Raw genomic sequence first — 20,626 nt, forward strand, 5'->3', positions numbered from 1 at the left:
TCAGCTTGACACTTTATTGGGTTTATGACAGATGGATCCCGAGTCAGTGTTTAGAGCCCACACCCCCAGAGCCGCCCACAGGCTCAGGACAGACCCAGAGGTGCTCCCTGGGCTCCTGGCCAAAGAGCAGCACCAGTGGCCACAGCCCTGGTGGGCCGAGGGTGGAGCAGGGGGTGCCCAGGCAGGGCAGAGGACGGTCCTGCTGGGCTGTCCCAGCTCTGGTAGCAGCAACATGGGGTTGAGAAGCAGCTTTCCCTTCTGCCCTCACCACAGCACCCACACATGCCATCCCAGTCGGGACCAGTGGGCAGGGAGTCCAGTCCATGACACAACTGGGAGCGACCGATGGCCCCAGCACAGAGCACGAGTCCCATGGGTCCCTCAGGTGTGGTGCCACCCCCAGTCCCCAGTGCTGGCCCACAGCCAAGGCCCAGGGGGATGGTGGAGGCAGCAAATTCAGTCCCAGAGCCCCCAGGGCCGAGTCCCCAGCTCGGGACACTGGAGGGGAGATGGCAGAGACCGAGGCGATGGCGGGGGCCAGGCAGGAGGCACGAGCAGCAGCCCTGGCACTTGTTAGCTGATGGTTCCACCCTTGAGGCTTTTACAGGAGACTCTCCCCAGCTTGGTCAGGAAGTTCCTCTGCTTCCACTGCGCAATACAGTCCTCAGAGACACGGAAATCAGCCTGGGGAGCAGAGCAGGGAGGCAGGATCAGCCCTGAGCTGCCAGAGGGGCAGCAGTGTCCAGCTCAGCCCCTGGGGAGGTTTGTCCCCTCCACAGCTTTGCTGACAGTAACAACCATGGGCACTGAGGGGCAGAGAGCCAATCTGGGGTCACCCAGAGGTGGGGACAGAGGTGGAACACTGCCCCAGTCAATGCTTGGACCCCCAGCTCTTCCCAGCCCCTCACCTGCAGCTTCTCAAAGACCTTCTTCTTGGGTTTGAGCTCCTCGTCGGGCTCCCCGCCCTCGTAGCCCTCCACATAGACGTGCTCCCCGGCACAGCACCCGGCTGGTGGGTCCAGGGGCTCCACCTCACGGGGCTCCCCCACGCTGCAAGAGAGAGCAGAGTCACCCAAGGTGGTGCCCACGTGCCCCTCAGCACCCTGGGCGGTCCAGACTGAACCCCTAGAGGGGTCTGACCGCAGTGCCCCCCTCCCTCCCTCCCTCCCTCACCTGGAGGCACACAGCACCATGCCCTGAGACTCCACTCCCCTCATCTTCTGGGGCTTGAGGTTGCAGAGCAGCACCACCAGCCTGTCCTGCAGCTGCTCCTTGGGGACAAACTGCACCAGGCCACTGACCACAGTGCGGGGCTCGGCCTCGCCCACGTCGATCTTCTCCACGTACAGGCTGTCTGCGTCTGGGTGCTGCCAGGCAGGGCCAAGGTGGGGCACAGAGATGGGAATGGGGTGGCAGAGGAGGGGGCAGAGCCCTCCACACACCCCAAGTGTCCCTGTGGGAGGGTCACTCCCCCTCCTCGCTGTGCCTGTACCTTTTCCACACTGATCACTTTGCCCACGCGCATGTCCAGCCGGGACGGGATCACTTCCTCTGGCTCTGAGTTCTTGGGGCCCTTCTCTCCAGGCTCTGCAGTGCAAAGGGAAAGGCCACACCACTCAGCATAAACCCAGGGAGCTGCTCCCCCCAAAACCAGGCCCTGGGGGGAATTCCCTGCAGGGAATTCCCTGCTTAACTCTATACCAGAGGGCACAGTCCCTCCTCTGCTGTCTTTCCCTCTCAAGCACCAGAGCAGCACACTTGGCATCTCCAGGGCAGGAACAGCCCTGGCACTGGCTTTCCTCACCTTTCCCTGTGTTCTCCAGGGCTGCTTCAGAGACTGAAGTTTCAGACCTTCTCTCTGACCTCAGCCCCTGGAGAGACTCTCTCCCAGCCCTGTGTGGTCAGGCCCCACTTCCCCGAGGCTCCCAGGGCCTCCTTACTGGCTTTGGATGGGGTGGGATATGCAGCATTGCTCAGCTTCTTCAGCTCTGGGCTGTTGAACTTCTCCCTGATGGGGTCAAGCAGTTTGTTCAAGGCCACTTCCACCGAGTTCTTCAGGTCCCCAGGGTGCACAACCTGTGTGTGACAAACAGGTTCCTGTCTGAGACCCAGGGTGGGAACTGGAGGGACTGGAGACCAAGCAGGGTGGGGAGATGAACCCCAACCCTTGGCCTGATTCCCCTCAGACATCAGAGCCCTTCTGGACACTTCTGCTTCCAGGCTCAGCTGGGAACAGCTGAGAAGGGTTTAACTGCTGCTCTGTTCCAGGATGTGGCTGATGTGGCTGATGTGGCCCTATCCTGCACCAGGTGACCCCACATCCTTCACCCATCCTCAGCTCTGGGCTCTCCTGGGAGCACCCTGGCACTGGGCCACACTCCTCACCTCTTCCCAGTGCTGACTTCCATCTCCCAGTGCTGCTCAGAGCTCTCCCAGATTGCTCACTGGAGCCTCAGGCACAGGAAGAAGGTTCAGGCCCTCCCAGCACTCACCTGCTCAGCAAAGTCCTTCTCCAGGGCCTCGTAGTCTGTGTAGGTTTTGTTCCCTCCCCACTTCTCCTCTCGCAGGACCACAAACTCTGTGACACACAGATTTGAAGGCTCAGATAAACCACCTGCCCCACTCTGCCAGGCTGGGGAGGTGGCACCCAGGGGACACACTCCTGTCCCCTCTTCTTATCCACAGGAAAAACACCCCCAGGCATGGTGAGCCCTCACCTGACTTGAGGGGGAAGAGGACGTGCTTGATGAAGGAGAGGACACCGTTGTTCTCCACATTCCCTGGCTCACAGAAAGCCTTCTTCAGCTTCTTCTTCACATCCTCCTTGCGGTCCAGAAGATCAATCTTGGAGTCCTGCAGCAGGAGATTCCCTCAGCCCTTCACCCAAAGTTTTGCCCAAAAGAGAAATCTCATGAGGGAGTTGCTGCACCTTCTTAGAACCCCGTGTGAGCAGAGAGAGAGGTCACCTTGCCTTGGGGTGCAGCCTCTCCACCCCCAGCCCTCAACCTGTGCCCCCACACCCCCCAGACCAGGGACCAACCTCCTCTGACGAGCTCATTTTGCTGCCTGTCAGCCCAGGAACCATCGGGTTCATCAGGTGGACACGCTTGGCATAGCCCAGGGCAGGGAGGTACTGGGAAAAGGCAGGGAGGCAGGTCAGGGACAATCCTCATCCACAGATCAGCTTAAACTCACAATCTGTTTGCTCCTGGCAGACCCAGAAAGCCCCCATGGCTCCCCAGGCACAGAGAGGCACAGCCAGGGCTGAGTGGCTGCACAGCAAGCACGGGACCAGCAGCACAGAGCTCTGTGGTGCCAACCAGAATCCCACACCCCCTTCTCCCAGTGGATCAGTGAGTGCCCAAGCCCTCCCTCAGCCCCAGCATGGCAGAACCCCCCATTGCTGACCTTCTCTGCAAAGGTGAAGATCTTCCTCTGATCGACTCCCCCAAACTGCGCGTCCACCTTGAGATACTCCTCATCCAGCGCCTGTGGGGGCACACAGAGCCCTGGGGCTGGGCACAAACCCCCCTCCCCAGCTGTGCTCAGCCTTCAGAGCTCCTGCCTGTCCCCCAGCCCCTCCTGGGGCACTCCCAGCCCGGGCAGGATGGGAACATTCCACACTATTTGCCGTAACTATTTGTGCCACTGTCGGGTGGGATGTTGGGATGGAGAACCACGACCTGGACACTCAGCCCCTCACACCCCCATGGTCCTGGCTCTGCCAGCCCTCCCTGGGCAACCCCTGCCTCACCTGCAAGCCTGGGTAGAGCAAACCACTGAGCAAAGGATGCTCCACCTGCTTCACCACCTCCGCCCCGGCCTTCTTGGCGTCGTGCTGCGTCACCACCGAGGACAGGCGGTACATGTCCAGCGTGTACTCCCTGTGGGGGGACAGCATGAGCCCACCTGGGCTGCCTCTGAGCCACCTGGGCAGCTTCTGAGCCCCCTGGGCAGCTCCTGAGCCACCTGGGCTTACCTCTGAGCCCCCTGGGCTACCTCTGAGCCCTCCTGGGCAGCTTCTGAGCCCCCTGGGCTGCCTCTGAGCCCACCTGGGCTGCCTCTGAGCCACCTGGGCTGCTTCTGAGCCACCTGGGCAGCTCCTGAGCTACCTGGGCTGCTTCTGAGCCACCTGGGCAGCTTCTGAGCCCCCTGGGCTGCCCCTGAGCCACCTGGGCTGCCTCTGAGCCACCTGGGCAGCTCCTGAGTCACCTGGGCTGCCCCTGAGCCCACCTGGGCTCCCTCTGAGCTCTCCTGGGCTGCCCCTGAGCCCACCTGGGCTCCCTCTGAGCTCTCCTGGGCTGCCTCTGAGCCACCTGGGCAGCTCCTGAGTCACCTGGGCTCCCTCTGAGCCACCTGGGCTGCCCCTGAGCCCACCTGGGCAGCTCCTGAGTCACCTGGGCTCCCTCTGAGCCACCTGGGCTGCCCCTGAGCCCTCCTGGGGGCACACAAAGCCTGGAGGCACCTCCAGCAGGACCCAGGAGTGGGGCAGACCCAGCAGCAGTGGCACCCCAGGCCAGGCTCTCCCTGCCCAGCTGCCCCAGGACTCACTTGCTGAGCTGGTAGTCGGTGCCTCGGATGAACTTGAGCTTGTCCAAGGGCACCCCAATGCTCTCCAGCATGGCCTTGATGACGTGCTCGTAGTAGCGGGTGCGAAGCTCCAGCAGCTCCCAGGGGGCCTTCATGTTGTCCAGGTAAGCGTGGAGGTCGGCAAAGAGGATTGTCACCTGCCACGGAGGGGACACTCAGTGCCAGGAGCCCAGGGGAGGGAGCCCGGGGGGTCCCCCTGCCAGCCCCCACCTCACAGCCAGCCTTGAGGAAATCCGCGATCTTGGACATGGGCACGAAATAGGCCACGTGGGGCTTGCCGGTGGTGGCCGTGCCCCAGTAGATCCGCAGCTCCCGCTCCTTCAGGATGGCCAGGAGCTTGTCCTCGCCCAGCACCTCCTGCGGGGGCAAAGCACAGGGGGCTGGGCAGGGCCCCGCACACCCTGCGGGGGGCCCGGGGGGGCTGCGGGCCCGGGGGCTCCTCCCCGGGGCACACCCGGGCCGTGCTGCGGCTCTGACGCCGACCCGGCCCCGGTCCTGCCCTACTGCCCCCCGGTCCTGCCCTACTGCCCCCCCGGTCCTGCCCTACTGCCCCCCCGGTCCTGCCCTATTCCATCCTTATCCTGCCCTATTGCCCCCCGATCCTGCCCTACTGCCACCAAATCCTGCCCCATTCCCCCCCCAAATTCTGCCCCATTCCCCCCAAATCCTGCCCTATTCCCCCCTCAATTCCTGCCCTATTGCCCCCAGATCCTGCCTTATTGCCCTCTGATCCTGCCCTATTCCTGCCCCATCCCTGCCCCATTTTCCCCCAAATCCTGCCCTATTGTCCCCCACATCCTGCCCTATCTCTGCCCTATTCCCCCCCCCGTCCTGCCCTATTTCCCCCCCGATCCTGCCCCATCCCTGCCCCATTCCCGGTACCTGCAGGTTCCTCGTGATGAGCTGGTACTTCTCCTGCGGACCGGGCGTGGGCTCCATGGCGGCGGCTGCGGGGCAGGACGCGGCGTTACCGGAGCCCCTCCCAGGCCCCATTTCCCCCCCAGTCCCCCCCAGTTCCCCCCAGTTCCCCCCATTCCCCTCTCCGGCCCCACCGACCTGTCCCTGGTTGCATCAGCCCCGCTCGGCGCTCGCCTACCCCGCCTGGGCGTCACGATCGCCGAGCTGCCGATGGGGAGGGGAGGGGCGGGGCTTCCGCGTTCCGCCAATCAGACGTCGCGTTACGAGCCGGGAGTTCCACTCTCCGCCAATCAGAAGGCGCCTGTTCCGCTCTCCACCAATCAGCGGGCGCCTCGCGCGGGGGCGTGGCCGCGGGGCCGTGAGGCGGTGCCGGGCCCGGCGGGGCCGCGGCCGCTCCTCGGCGCGTTTGTCTCGTTTATTTACGGTTGTTCGCGGTTTTTCTCAGCTCTTTGCCCCTCCTGCCAAGGCTCGGGGGGCGGCCGGTGCCCCAGCGGGCCGCGAGGAGGGGCGGTGGGCGGGCTCGGGCCCGGCCCCGCCTGGGGGCGGTGCCGTTGAGGTGCCGGTTGGGCCGTGCCCGCTGCGGGAGGGAAAAGAGGCCGATGAGGCCGAGGCGGGTCCCGCAAGGGGAGAGGCGAGGCCGGTGTTGGTGTCCGTGCCTTCGGGGGGCCCGCCTGCCTCTCGAGAAGAAAAGGCTCCAAAGGGACCTTGCTGCAGGTTTTTAGTGCCCGAAGGGGCTCCAGGAGAGCTGGAAAGGGGCTTGGACCAAGGGATGGAGGGACAGGACCCAGGGATGGCTCCACTGCCAGAGGGCAGGGCTAGATGGAATAGTGGGAAGGAATTGTGAGGGTGGGCAGGCCCTGGCACAGGTGCCCAGAGCAGCTGTGGCTGCCCCTGGATCCCTGGAATTGTCCCAGCCAGCCTGGCTTTCCATCAGGTTAAGGACATTGCAGGGCGATTTCCGGGGGGTAAATCCTTGCACAGCCCCTGAATTCCACCCAGTGCCGTGGGAATGGCTTGGGAATCACCAGTCACAGGTACCCAGTTCTGCTTCCCCAGCCCTTGGTGCAGGGCTGGAAGTGCAGACCCAGCCTGGGATGGGGTGAGGAAAGAATTCCCCTCCTTGTCTGCAATGGAAACACTTCCAAGGGGGCTTTTTGGGAGCCCCTTCCAGCAAAGAGGCTTCAAACAGTTGGTCCTTTCAAATCCATTGGTTGGATTGGACTGAAACTGAGAAGGGGACAGGATTAGGTGGGATATGGGGGAAGATTCCTCCTGGCACAGGAGCTGTGGCTGCCTCTGTATCCCTGGGAGTGTCCAAGGCCAGGTTGGAGCAGCCTGGAAGGGGCTGGAACTGGATGATCTTTAAGGTCCCTTCCAACCCGAAGCATTCCATGTTTCCATGGGTAGGAGCTGCATTCTCACACTGCCACACCCCTAGGACTAAATCCATGTTTAATTTGGGTTTATTTGTGTTTTTCTCTGAGCACCTGGAGGTGAAATGCAGAACTCCGGGGCTGCTCACGTGGGTTTGGTCCATAAACGGCTCATTCCCAGTTACTGTTTTTCCCACAGCATCGTCCTGAAAGTGCCCATTTTTTTATCAGGCAGAATGACAAGAGGAAGCAGCAGAAATCACCAGGTTTTATTCCTGCAGCTGCACCCCCACCTTTTATAAGCAGTGGGTAGTCAAAGCAACAGGAAAACAAAAGACATTCCATTAAATCCTTGGGCAAAGAGAACAGGAAATACCTTTCCTTAGTCCTGATTCCCCTGCGGGGGAGAGTCAAGTGCAGGGCTCCAAAGATTCCCGTGGGGGAGAATCCTCACTCCGAGGAAAAGAGTTTGTTTGGGGATTCTTTGAAACTGTTGAACTTTAGGGGAAGGTTCTTTATCTGGTGATCTTGGACTGTAATGTGTGTTTTGTGTGAGTATCTCAGTGACTAATTCCCTGCTGAGCCCCTCTGCTCCCTGACCCGGCTCCTCTTCCCTTGCTCAGATTTTCCTAACCCCAAAAAAACACTTTTGATGTGTTTATTTGTGTCTTTGAAGGGTGGGGGCTGAGACACTGGGAGGTTTTATTCAACACCTAAAATGTGCTTTGGGATTTAAGTTGTGAGTTGTGATTTCTGGGCTCTGATGGGAGCGATTTCCTCAGTTTTGGAGGAGACTGCCCAGAGATGTTGGTGCTTGGGCTTTGTGTTGGTCCTGCTTGAGGAAAACCCCGTGTGAGGGACCACTCTGGGATGGGGGACCCAAAACAGCCCAGATTAGAGATCAAGGAGTTCAAACTGTGGCACCTCAGCCGGTGGTTTTACCTTCCCTGGTACATTCCAGCCTTTTGGGAAAGCAGCCGAGTTTCTTTTACTGAAGGTGTTGCTTTTCCTGGCAGGTCGGAGCCGATTCCTGCTGTTTTCTCCTCTGGAGGGGCAGATCGAGGAGCCCCAGGAGCAGGTGGACCTCAGGACAGGCCTGTAGAGCTGGAAGCAGAGCTGAGGGAGCCCCAGCCATGGGGGACCCGTGCCCTCACCCCCTGGGGCTCTGCCTGTGCCAGGAGCTCAAGCAGGACACGGGGCCCAGGGCCAAGCGGCTCTCGGAGGCCGCGGGGCCGGTGCAGGCCCTGCAGGTGGCCAAGAAGGTGCGAGTGCTGAGCCCTGTGTGCAGCACCCCGAGGGCAGCAGAGGGGCTGCCCTACCCCCTGGGCCCTGCCTGCAACTTGGGCCCTGCCCTCTCTCCAGGCCCTGCCCTCTCTCCAGGCCCTGCCCTCTCTCCAGGCCCTGCCTGCACCCTGGGCACTGCCTGCACCCTGGGCACTGCCTGCAACTTGAGCCCTGCCCTCTCTCCAGGCCCTGCCCGCAACTTGAGCCCTGCCCTCTCTCCAGGCCCTGCCTGCTCTCAGGGCACTGCCTGCACCCTGGGCACTGCCTGCAACTTGGGCCCTGCCCTCTCTCCAGGCCCTGCCTGCACCTCAAGCCCTGCCTGCTCTCCAGGCCCTGCCTGCACCTCAAGCCCTGCCCACTCTCCAGGCCCTGCCTGCTCCCCGGGCCCTGCCTGCCCCCCAAGCTCTGCCTGCCCCCCAAGCTCTGCCTGCCCCCCAAGCTCTGCCTGCCCCCCGGGCCCTGCCTGCTCTCCAGGCCCTGCCTGCCCCCCGGGCCCTGCCTGCCCCCCAGGCCCTGCCTGGCCCCCGGGCCCTGCCTGCCCCCTGTCCCTGCAGGACGTTGCCCATGACGACCTCTCTGCTGCCTTTTCCGGGCCCGACTACAACGACGTGGCCATTTCCCTGGACACGAGCAGGTGCTTCGATGACACGGAGCTGGATGACTCCCTGCTGGAACTGTCAGGCAGCGAGAGAGGGAACTCTCCCTTGGATTACACAGAGGAGGAGATCCAGGAAATCTTGGCAGATGATTGCAGGGAAGCTGAGCAGCACCTCATTAGAGAAACCCATCTGAGCCAGAATGCAAATGAAGAGAGTGGAGAGGCCGAGAGCAGCAGCTGCAGTGGGGCTTCAGGCAGTGGAGATACCTCGGAGATCACAGAGGAACCAGAGGAACCTCTGCCCCAGGAGCACTCCCCAGTCAAAGGAGGGGCTGGCTGGGATGGGCTCCCCCTGCAGCAGGACCTGGACCTGCAGGATCTGCTGAGTCTCAGCCCATTCACTGTTTGCTGTTCTGATGAGCCTCCAGGGGACAACTGCCTGGTTGAAGTGGAAGAAGAAGCTTTAGAAGAAGTGAGAGATGACTATTTAGAACATGCTACAACTGCTGGTAGCATCATCCTTGAGGATTCCTCAGGTCAGGAAAGCCTGGCTTTGGAGTGCCTGGGAAGATCCGTGCCCTTGTCTGGCCTTACCCATGGCAGGAGCACAGGTGATGGGAGCCCAACATCTGGGCCTGGAAACAAAGAACTTCCCAAAGCAATAGTGATCAGGATCTCAAGGAACTCAGGCACTCCAGAGGATGCTGAAGGGGAGTCTCCAGGAGCTGAGCAGTCACCACACAGCATCAAAGTAAACTCACATCTTAATTCTTGTAGCTAAAATGTTTTCAATCCCATTCCTTTGGATTTGTGCTTTTGGACAATGTCTATATGCACACAAGTGTTGTGTTTATACAGGGAGGGATTTTTCAAGAGTGTGATTTTTATTTAACTGCATAAACTCACATGATTTTGTTTTACATGTTAATCCCCTTTTTTCCTTTCCCTTTCCAGTTAAGTTGCACAACTGTGGGCCAGACTGGGCAGGGAGAGAAAACCAGTGGGAAGCAGCCTGGCAAGATTATTCCTGTCCCAAAGGAGGAGGAAAAAAGGTAATTTCTTAGGAAATTTGCACTTTGAAAAACATCCCAGCTATTTCCTCAACCAGTTTGTTGGTCACGTGCTGCTGGTTTAATCTTCACTGTTTAATTACAATGCACTGAGTTAGGGGGGAAAGCACTTAATAGTCTACCCTGGAAGAGGGGGAAGAATATGGGCTTGGTCCAGACGGGAAGGAGGTGGTTAAGGCAGTTTTGGGCAGGGGTTTGGAGGCAGAACTGGGGCTGTTCGCGCTGTTGTGGCTCCTCCCGGAGCTCTTTCCTGCAGGTGGCAGCAGCAGAGAGGATCGGGCTGGTTCCTGCCGCTCTCCCCTCTCCTGGAGGTTCCAGCGGGGGGCTTTCCCTGCAGAACCTGCTGCTCTCAGGTGTTCTCTGTGTGGCTGTTCCCAGCTTGGCTTGAGTGATGTGAAAAATCTGCTTTTGAGGGCTCTCTGTGGGTTCCTGGCGAGGTAACCAGGGCAGTGACCTGCTGGGTCACTCCTGACACTCCTGCTTTGCTCTCTGTGTTTTATCTTTGCAGCTTTAGCCAAATAAATACCTTTATTTCTTCAATCACAGAACTGTGCTGCAAGGAGATCATGTCTGCAATAGTTCTGCAGGGCACTCTGCCCTCTCTGTCTTCTGTAACCTCGTTTGACAAATAATCTGAAAAAAGTAACACTATTTATTGTTTTAAAGGCTGAAACAACAGCCCTGCATTTCAGAAAGGGAACTTGAGCAAAAGAAACTTTTATATCCAGAGTGTGCAGATCCACATCATCAACAGGGCAGTTCCTACATCAGGTGGGATGGGGTGAGGCTGGTGGGGAGGGAAAAATTGATATCCTGGCAGGAGGCCTGGCTGGCTGGACTTGTATTCTTTGATGGTTTTAATATATTTGTTTTCAGAGGGGAATAAAAAGTGCCTGTTACACTTGCTGTGGCACTACCATGCTCAGAATTCCTGTCCAGGAGTCAGTCTTGCTCCAGGGCTGGTTCAGATGAGTTCCAGAGCTGGGGATAGTTGGGGAAAAACATCATAAAGGGGATTTGTGTGTCAGGGATGTTCCCCCAACGAGCCTGTGTTAGCTGGGAAAAGCAGAGCTGAGCCCTGGCTTGTCTTGGGAAGTAAGTTGGGCTTGTCAGTTCTCAACTATCCCAGAGTCACTGAGGCTGGAAAAGCCCTGCCAGCCCATGGAGCCCACCCTGTGCCCAATTCCAACCTTGGAAAAGCCCTCCCAGCCCATGGAGCCCACCCTGTGCCAAATGCCCACCTTAGCAAAGCCCTCCCAGCCCCTGGAGCCCACCCTGTGCCCAATTCCAGCATTGGAAAAGCCCTCCCAGCCCATGGAGCCCACCCTGGGCCCAATCCCCACCTTGTCCCCCACCCTGTGCCCAATGCCCACCTTAGCAAAGCCCTCCCAGCCCCTGGAGCCCACCCTGTGCCCAATGCCCACCTTAGCAAAGCCCTCCCAGCCCCTGGAGCCCACCCTGTGCCCAATTCCAACCTTGGAAAAGCCCTCCCAGCCCAGGGAGCCCACCCTGTGCCCAATCCCCACCTTGTCCCCCACCCTGTGCCCAATCCCCACCTTGTCCCCCACCCTGTGCCCAATCCCCACCTTGTCCCCCAGCCCAGAGCACTGAGTGCCACGGCCAGTCCTTCCTGGGCACTCCAAACCTCCCTGGAACCCGTGAGCTCATTCTGGGGGAATCTTTGGCTCAAGTGCTGGATTTGGATTTCATGCTGGCACCTTCTCTGTGTTGCCTCAACAGTGTCATCCCAGAGCAGAGGTGTGAGGGGAGGTGTTGTTAGAGCAGGTGTGGATTTCAGCTGAAGGGTGGCATCTGATGGGGTAGGACTGGGATGTTGCAAAGGACAAAAATATTCTGGGATCTTCCAGCCATGGCCTCCCACTGTGGGTATTTGGAGTGTTCATGTGTGCAATAATTGTCATGTCTGGTGAGCTGTGAGGAAGTGACAGTTGTGTGGAGCTGCACTTAGCCAGGCACAGGGACAGCTGCATAGCCCAGGGCTGCTGCCAGTGCCTGGATCAGCATAAGGAATGCAGAGGCAAGGAAAGCTGGAATGGCCTGTTTTCCCTTCCTTTCAAATTAAAAATGCAAGACGTATGTTGTGAGTCACAGAAAATCAGGCAGGAGCCCTCAGTGAGTGGGGCTGAAACACAGCCCTGCTTGCTGGGGAAGAACATTGTCTGGGATGCACAGTTTGATTTTCTTATTAGTGCAAACCTCCCTGATTCCAAATAGCTGCAGGCTTGGAATTGAGCCCAGCAGACAGCGTGGGCTCCCCCAGTTGTCACAGATAAAGCCTCTCCCAGGGCTGGCTGTGCCCTGCCTGCTGCTCCCCAGCACCTGCAGCAACCTCTGGGGCAGCATCTGCAAAGGAAATGCAGAGCCAGCCCAGGAAATCCATGCAGGAAAATTAGCAGGTTGCAGAGCCAGCAAGGGAATTCCCTTTGGGAAGCAGTAACTTATATATTGCTGCTGCAAATCTTTAGCTCTGTGTTGAGTTGCAAATCTCCTGGCATCTGTCTCAGGGTAATGTTTGCCTTTGCCATCCCATCTTTTATGTAATCTGTCTGTTCTTCCTTGTACCCTGGCTCTTGCTGCTGTGCTGTCTGAGGGAATTCCAGCCTCTCTGCAGCAGAGATTTTGTCTTTTCCATGATCTGCACATGGTCTTGCACTTGCAGGTTCTCTATAAATACAAATTCCATACATATAAATACAACTTTCACATATACATCTATATCATATATCTGTGTATCTGTGTCATATATCTGTGTATCTGTATCATATGTCTGTGTACCTGTGTCATATGTCTGTGTATCTGTGTCATATATCTGTGTATCTGTATCATATATCTGTGTATCTGTATCATATATCTGTGTACCTGTGTCATATATCTGTGTATTTATCTTACTTATTCTTTCATTGAGTGACTGAGTGCTAAAAGTCTCACTGACTGGTTGACAGAAATCCCTTTGTACTCAGAATAAACCTTCACATCGAGCCCCCTCAGGTGAGTTGGGAGACAAACCCTGGCTCTGCCTGTGCTTCCTCTCCTTCTGGTTTCTAGATGGTGTTCAGTCTGAACAGACACATTTCTTTGCAGCTTCCTGTGGGGATTTAAGTGCTGCAGGGGCTGCGTTGTGGCAGATGTAACAATGAGATGTGACTGAACATCTGCTGGGCGATGGGTGGCTGATAATTGACCACTCAAGAGTTCTGCCAGCTGACCATTTGTCAGTGTTTGCTCTTCATTAATACCCTTTATCCAGCAGTAAATAGAATTATTTCCTCCTTGGTGAGATCCTCCTCAGCAATTCTGGGTCTGTGTCAGCCACTGAAGTAATGAGGCTCCTAAACTGTGTTAGTGGGAGCAAAATCATAGACTGGTTGGAAGGGAGCTTAAAACTCATCCAGTTCCACCCCCTGGCATGGACAGGGACACCTCCCACCAGCCCAGGTTGCTCCAAGCCCCTTCCATGTCCCTCAGGAAGCTGACCCTTCCCTGGCAGGATTCCACAGGAGTTCTCCTGGAGGTTTGGTGTGTTTGCCAGAGGTTTATTTTGCATTTAGCAGTTTTATCAGACTTCTTACAACCTGGCAGAAAGCTGATAAATTATTTTCTTGGATCACTCTCAAATCAAAGGGAGAGGAGGAGGAAATACCTTGTAAAGAGTCACAAACCATCTGGTCTTACTGTAATAACAAAGATCAATATCTTCAACAAAACAGACAGTGTGTTTAAGGTGATGGAAAGGGAGAGAAGTGTAAGGGAGCATATGGAGAAACAGAGCTGTGAAATACAAATGAACTCTGTGCCTGCAGACTCTGCCTTGAAAGGGTCTGGTCTGTTGATTGATGCTGAGCTGGCTGAGGGGAAAACTTAATCTTGAGGCAGTTCCTACCTGCCCAAACTCATTTTGCTTGAACAGAGAGCAGGCAGGGAAGGTGCAGGACTGGGGCTGAGCTGACATAAAGGAGGAATTACCTTCAGTGGCTGAGCCTGGGAGGGAAATGTCACTTCAAAGCAAAAGAAATCCACCTCCAAACCTTCCATTTCCACAAATATGGGATGGGGTGGGAATTGGTACAGCAGATTTCTGGGAGATTTGTGGTGAGGGGAATGGGAAGAAGTTACCTGTTCTTAGAATGTGATGGTCTTGGTCCAGGGGCTTTCTGGTGGCAGTTCTGCCCTGCTGAGAGAACAAAATTCTGCTTGACAGGCAGCCCCTGAGCGTGGCAGGAGGGTGGTGGTGTCTGCAGGGTGCTGTGGCTCAGACCAGATCCCTGGGATGGACACCTGGGGCACAGGCAGGTGCCTCCCCCTCCTCCTGAGGTGTTTGTGGTGGCTTTGAATGTGAATCTCTCCTGGCTCAGCAGTGCCACGCAGCAGCTCTGCCCTGTGTGAGGGATTTCAGCCTCTGGGCAGCTTCATGGCTGGAAATTTCCTTCTTTAACACGACAAGTGATTCGTATCTGCTGAATGGTGGAGATGCTGCAAGGGCAGGGAGGGACTGTGGGTTAAACCTCGGTGCAGGGATGTCCTGTGTGTTTGCCTGAGTGTAGCCAAGGGCTGTGTTGGGGATTTTTGCTGTGGTGGAATCCAGGGACATCAGCAGGGCTGGAAGAAGCTGCTTTGTGTGAGCCCTGCCTGAGCAATGTGGTGAAATGTCTCACAATTAAAAATTTAATAGCGTTAATCAGTGGATTGCAGGCAGCCAACAGCAGCTGGAAAACAAGGAGACTGAAATTAAACTGCTGTGTGGCGGCTTTGTCTGCCTTCCTCTCAAAAACTGACCGGGCCTTCCCTACTCCTGTGCTGTAAGGAGGAAGAAATTATGTGGTGGAACAGGAAATAGCAGAGGGTGATGGAATTGTCCCTTTGGTTGGGAGGCTGTCGGTGCCACACAGGTGCATCCTCTGCTGGGTGGTATAAACAGGTTTTACTGAGCAGTTGGTGGCACTAAATGTGGGGGTTTGTCAGCTAAAAAGGACAGTGATGCTGCAAAGTGTCAAATGGCATCGTGGGGCTCTGTCATTATGGCCACTGGGTGGCTTTGTGTGCAGATTCCAAGGAAAGAGATGGCTCTTCTGGCTGCCAACTTTGCTGCTCCATCTGGGATGTGAAATTCAAGCTGTGTCTTCCCTGGCTCTGTCACTAATAATAAAGATTCTTCATCTGGAACTCAGTTAAACAAAATTGATGCTGATGCAGGAGCTGAGAGAGAATCCAGCTCTGCTTCCTCGAGATGTGTGGGTTGAAGCACCAACAAGGAGGAACATCCTCATTTTAATCCATAAGGTCAGCAGACAATTTAATAGACACCAGATTTGTGGAGGAAACAGAAGATATTTTAGCATAACAAGCATGTTGATCACGCAGCTTTTTAACAAATGCTCGAAAGCTGATGGAATTTGGTCAGCTCAGCGTCTGCTTCCAGACTAGGCAGTAATAGCTCATTATGTGTCGTTAGGAAGCTTTTCTGCAAATCTGGGGAAATTGCATTTGGTGGAACATATGGTGTAATGTTCAACTCTCTCCTTGGGAAGAGCAGGCTGAGTATTCAGTCAAAGAGGTGCCATATTTTTATCAGGAATGTGGATGTGCAGCTGTGACAGTCGCTTTGGAGTGCTGTAACCTCTCCTGGCTCTGGCAAACACTGGCGTTAGCTGCCTGTTCCCCTCGTTTAAATCTCCTCCAGAAAGTCATTACCAGCTGAGATTGTGCTAACACTTTCCACCGTGTAGGTGTTTCCTCCTGGGATGCTTTTGAACTGTCAAGGAATGCAATGCCTGATGTTCTCATTTCCCCGAGCAGAGAGCCCCGAGCTTGTGCCGGTGGCTGTGGCAGCGAGGGAGGTGTGAGCAGGGCCGGGGCTGTGTTGTGAGTTGGGAGGACACGCTGTGCAGGGTTTGTTTGCTCCACACTTCCTCCCGCGCCTCTGCTTTACCAAACTCGTGGGGGAGGAATATATTGGCTGAATTGTACTTGCAGGCATAATATTACAGTGCTTGGAAGGAGGGAGGCAAGTGGTGCTTAACTCTAAACACGCCCTGAGAGTGTTGGCAGAGGGTTCTGTTTGCAGCTTCTCACTCCTATTGTGCCCCGAGTCTCTGCTCAGTTGGTTCTTGGAAATCAGCGGGATTGATCCATGGGGGCTGCTGAGGGGCTGCTTCCCTTTGCTTCCAGATCAGCAGGGACTCAGCACTTGCAGGGCTCTCTGGGATCCCTGTCATGCCAGCCCACTCCCACTTGCTGCATTTTTAGTATTTATTGAAACCTCCTTTTTCCAGCTCCTGCTCCAACAATGAGTCAAAATCAGCAGTGAGGGAGAAACACACGGGGAACGTGGGTGGCCTTTGGGGTATGTTCTGCTGTGGCCCAGCATGACTTCCCTCGGTGTGTCTTGGGTTTATTTTTCCTTGATCCCTTCCCTTTATTGACTGTAAAACAGTGTCTTGGCAGCTGTTGTTGGGAATGAGGTCTCTGTTCTACAGAGGGCCTTGAACTCACACGGGCCCAGAGTCTTAATGGTGTTTAACTCTCATGGGTTACAGTGGAATTTAATACCAAAACAGCAGTTGAAGCTTTGATGTTTATGGCTCTCAGAAAAGCAGGACTTTAAATAACTTTCTTCTCCTATAACGGGAAAACCTTTCCCTAAAGTGTGGTCTTGTTACATCACTTCAATCTGGAGCTGCTGAAAATATTTTCCTTGAAGAGAATCACTTGAACTGGGTGTCTTGGAGTCCCTCTCTGAGCTGAGCTGCTGCCAGCCTGCATTTGTTCCTCCTCACTAGCAGCATTATTTCCTTATTCTCAGGCCCTGCAGTTATGGGGCATTGTGATAGCCCTGGAACCTCCTGCCAGTTCATGGTGTGAGTATTGACACTGACCCTGTTCTCCCAAAGAGGGAGCACATCTCTGCTGGAAGAAACGGCTTACACCCATCCCTGGGGAGAACAGCTGTGAAAAAGGGGATATGGTCTGAATTCCCAGGGACAACTGTCTTTAAAAACAGCCACACAACCCCCAGGCTGCCAAATTAGCAGGGTGAATTCCCTCCTGAGCACCTTCTGAGGGCTGTTTGCTGGGCTGTCTGCTCCAGGATTAGGAGGGAGCATCTCCCTTATCGTTCTGCACATGCTGTACCATCTATCCCAAATCTCCCTTTGTAGGGCTGTGGATTCCAAAGGCTGTTTCTTTCTTTGGAGACAACAGACGTGTCTGAAGGGGTTTGCCAGGTATGGCTGTGGTGCTATTTGTGGTGAAAGTCTTTTTGTCCTGCAGCCAGAGTGAACTCTGACCCTTCCTGGGTTTCTCCACCCAGACATTGGGAAAACATTTTGGGTTGTAGTCACTGGGAAAGGCAGGGAAAGTTGCCCTGTCCTGTGGTGTGTGTTCTGCTTGAGGCAGGTAAACATGGAATTACTGAATTCAGATATTACAAGGACACAAGAGATGCCTTTAATCTTTTATTGTACATTATAAAATGTTTATTGCTCTGTCTGTATCAGAGGTGTTGACCTCTCCCTCATGGTGATGGAGGAGTATGTTCTGGCAAAGGATCCACTGAAGAGACCTTTGGGGTTGGCCTGTCTTCTGAAACCAGCACCAGGGAAGCCTGTGCTTGTTCACCAACACATCTGCAAGCAAAGTTCCCTGTGCTTTCTCCCAGACCAGCTGTTTTGGAAAGGCTGGTGGCAGTGGAAGAGGAGAGATGGCTGAAGTCCTTCCTGCCAGCCTGTTCCTTTGCAGGGGCTTTAACCCAGGCTTGTCTGAGTGCAGGTTTGTTATTCCAAGATCCAAACCCCGCTCAGGCCAACCTGTCTTGGAAAAAGTAGGATCCTGCCTCATCCCCTAGTGCATATGGAGTGGTCTTGTGGAGTAAATAATAAATACAGATACCACATGGCACAGTACACAGAGTAAATCTTCTCCATGTGATGGTCCTGCATCTACCAGCTTCCAGAGCACCAGCAATCCCAGGGATCCTGTCAGCTTACAAACATCAAGCACTTCATAAGAGAGAGGAGAACCCCAGCCCCTTTCCCATTCATCCTTGTCCTTTTTGGGAAGAGCTGTCTCCAGCAGGAACCTGCCCTTACAACATCACAAAAATAGTGCAGGCAGTGCAGGGAGAACCAGCCCTTCCCCAGGAACCCGACTAAAAGAAGCATTTTAAGAACTTAAGCCCTCAGAAAAAGGTCCCTCAGGCCAGAGCCTTCCACAGTAAGTAGCTCTTGCCCCTGGAGCCCTTGCATAGCAACCGGTATCATCAGGTATTTTATCTTTTTTTTTGCTGACTGGCTACATTTTTATGGACCTTTAATCACACCAGTGGTGGACTCAGGCCCAGCTGAAAATACCGTGAAGGAAATGGTTGAACTTATCCTGGAAGCTGAATAGCAGCTTCTGGTGTCCCCTGGTGTTGGTCTGTGCCTCAGTGTCCCCTGTTTGCTGGGGTGAAGAGCACCAGTGTGAGACAGGAGAGGCAGCAGCAGTGGGGAAGTGCTGCAGCCTGGCTGGAGAACAACAGGGAGGTTCTCCTGGAGGGGATGGGAACTGGGGGGTGCCTTTTTGTTTAAAAACCCACCTGCAAGGCGTGTGACACGACACACATGGATGAGCAAAGCGAGGCGAGAGCACAGCAGCCGGAATTTGGCTCCGGAGTGGTGGGGGGATGAGCTGCCCCCCATTCCTCTTGGAGAGGGGTGTCAGTGCCTGATGCCTGAGCTCAGGGGAACTCTGCCAGGATGGAGTGACAGTGAGACCAAGTAAAGACACAACAAACCCTTGTACATTCCCAAAGACAGGAGGATTGTCCCCGAAGACGGAGTGTGAGAGTGGAGAGGAGTGTGAGACGTTGCTCCAGATCAGCGCCTGCCTCGCCGATGCTTTTCCATCTCCTTTGGGTTTCCAGGTTTTTTTGCAGGATTTTCCTTTCTGGCCAGATGTTTTGCAGAACACGGGCGAGGAGGTGTCTGCCAGAAGGTGACAATCAGTAGGTCTCTTTCCAGATTGCTCTGACAATATTTCACCTCCTCAGTCATCACGGCTCAGAGGCAGAAAGTGAGAGTGAGGGATGGAGTCCATCGATCAGGTGACAGCCTGTCATGCTTCGATGATATTCACTGAGGGCTTGTTTTTGGGAAACTAGGAGAGAAGAGTAAACAAAGGGAAAAAGGATGTACAGAAGGAAAAAACCCACATCAGAGATCAGTGCACTGTGCTGGTCAGTCTTTGGGAAAATTCTTGTCCTGTCTCCTCATGGTGATGAAAAAGGGCCAGAGTTGAGCCTTAGGCTTCTGTGGCACTGCTGAATGAGCATAAATTGGTGAAGTGTTCAAAATAATAAATGAATGTCAAGTGGTGAGAATGTGCCAGAGAGAACAGAAACACAAGTAAGTTAAATTAATTGAAGTAAGTTGGTATAAATTATAGACTTGAGCCTGTTTTAAGCTGAGCCTGTTTACTAAAAGCTCTGCCAAACCTTTAACATCGTGCGTGTTACCAGCTGTCCTCCTGCTGATTAACTTCCAGTTAATTACAAGAGCAGTGTCCTCTTTGCCATGTGCCACCCGAGGGCTGGGGAATGACCTGAGGAACTAATTTTTCTTCCAGAGATGTTCAGATAATTCAGAAGTGTGGCTTGAAATGCGATTCCTGACGGACACTCGGGCTGGTGCAGAGGTGGGAGTGAAGTGCAGTGGGAGGCTCAGAGCGCTCGGGTGGTGCGTGGGGTGGAGGGTGTTAATGGGGGGTTCGGAGGGTGTTAACAGGGGGGTTCGGAGGGTGTTAACGGGGGGGTTCGGAGGGTGTTAACGGGGGGGTTCGAAGGGTGTTAACAGGGGGGTTCGGAGGGTGTTAACGGGGGGTTCGGAGGGTGTTAACAGGGCGGTTTGGAGGGTGTCTGACCGCAGGGTGTGGGCGCATTTAACCGGGTTGTGTGCCCGTGCCAGCCCTCACCTTGCTGCGCAGGAGCCCCCCGCCCTGGTGCTCCGGGGTGCTGTTCTCCGAGGCGCTCTTGGCTTTCTCCTTGCTGTTGTTGGGCTCGTTATCTTTGATGATGTCGTACTGTCTGCAGAACAGGGCGATCACCCCTGGCAGGAAAAACCATTAGTGATCACACAAACGAGCTCAGCCCCCGGAGCCTGCAGAGATCACAGAGCCCTCCTCGCTTTGTGCCTCCTCGGCAGCATCCACAGTTCCTCCCAAGGACCATTTTCCAGCACAGCCAGGCAGCCCTCTGGCTCTTTCCTTCCCCCATGCCTAATTCCATGCTAAACTAGTTACACAGGAGGACGGGAGCTTAATTATACTCCAACTTCCCTGTTAATGAATGGGACAAGTGTTTTAAGCCCTCCCGACAACACCAGCCCTGCGGTTGGGTGGGATTTTTGCTTTGCAAACGCAGTGGTGGCTCCTGGAATTTCTTTTTGGTAAATTGTGTCCTCTGATCTCTGTCCTCTGAGGGGAAGAGGAGCTGGAGGTGGCAGAGGAGAGGCAGGTCCTGTGTGCCAGCAGCAGGACAACACCTGCACATGTGCAACAGCACAAGCTGCAAGTGGAAATTTCCTCCCACCCAGGCACATGGAGAGGGAAGCAGGGGCAGCCATGGCACGTAAGAAGCCTGCAAATGTCTGTCTCCAAAGCTTCTCTGTGATGTTTTCACCAAATAACATCTCTGCCTGCACATTCCAGACACGTAGGTTAAGTAGATCCAGGCAGATGCTGCTTTTCCCATACTGAAAAATAATCCTTAATAGCAAAGTGTACGTAAAACTTCCACCAGA

General features: G+C 55.3%; 3 protein-coding genes across 3 annotated transcripts in view; 1 reads left to right on the plus strand and 2 right to left on the minus strand.

Moving 5' to 3' along the window:
* Window positions 1-5,720, minus strand: YARS1 (tyrosyl-tRNA synthetase 1). The gene is made up of 14 exons (XM_071576622.1): window positions 5,647-5,720; window positions 5,473-5,537; window positions 4,801-4,947; window positions 4,552-4,727; window positions 3,755-3,884; window positions 3,409-3,489; window positions 3,041-3,133; window positions 2,718-2,853; window positions 2,493-2,578; window positions 1,941-2,076; window positions 1,493-1,587; window positions 1,174-1,367; window positions 909-1,050; window positions 1-684 (listed from the first exon to the last, which is right to left on the minus strand). Exons 1-14 carry the CDS (start codon window positions 5,660-5,662, stop codon window positions 574-576), a joined length of 1,608 nt encoding a protein of 535 aa, XP_071432723.1. The 5' UTR covers window positions 5,663-5,720; the 3' UTR covers window positions 1-573.
* Window positions 5,719-17,712, plus strand: S100PBP (S100P binding protein). Its single transcript, XM_071576469.1, has 7 exons — window positions 5,719-5,767; window positions 5,872-5,932; window positions 7,898-8,143; window positions 8,800-9,514; window positions 9,718-9,815; window positions 17,009-17,074; window positions 17,348-17,712. The coding sequence occupies exons 1-7, from the start codon at window positions 5,719-5,721 to the stop codon at window positions 17,556-17,558; spliced, it is 1,446 nt and encodes a 481-aa protein (XP_071432570.1). The 3' UTR covers window positions 17,559-17,712.
* The window catches only part of FNDC5 (fibronectin type III domain containing 5), a 16,245-nt gene continuing 12,963 nt past the window's right edge, over window positions 17,345-20,626 (minus strand). The window contains exons 5-6 of the mRNA XM_071576898.1: window positions 19,800-19,933; window positions 17,345-18,986 (exon numbers count right to left, since the gene is read on the minus strand). Coding sequence (XP_071432999.1) covers window positions 18,945-18,986; window positions 19,800-19,933 — 176 coding nt within the window. The 3' untranslated portion in view covers window positions 17,345-18,944. The remainder of the gene's footprint in view (window positions 18,987-19,799; window positions 19,934-20,626) is intronic.

Source organism: Pithys albifrons, chromosome 24 (assembly GCF_047495875.1).
Source record: "Pithys albifrons albifrons isolate INPA30051 chromosome 24, PitAlb_v1, whole genome shotgun sequence".
Lineage (NCBI taxonomy): Eukaryota > Metazoa > Chordata > Aves > Passeriformes > Thamnophilidae > Pithys > Pithys albifrons.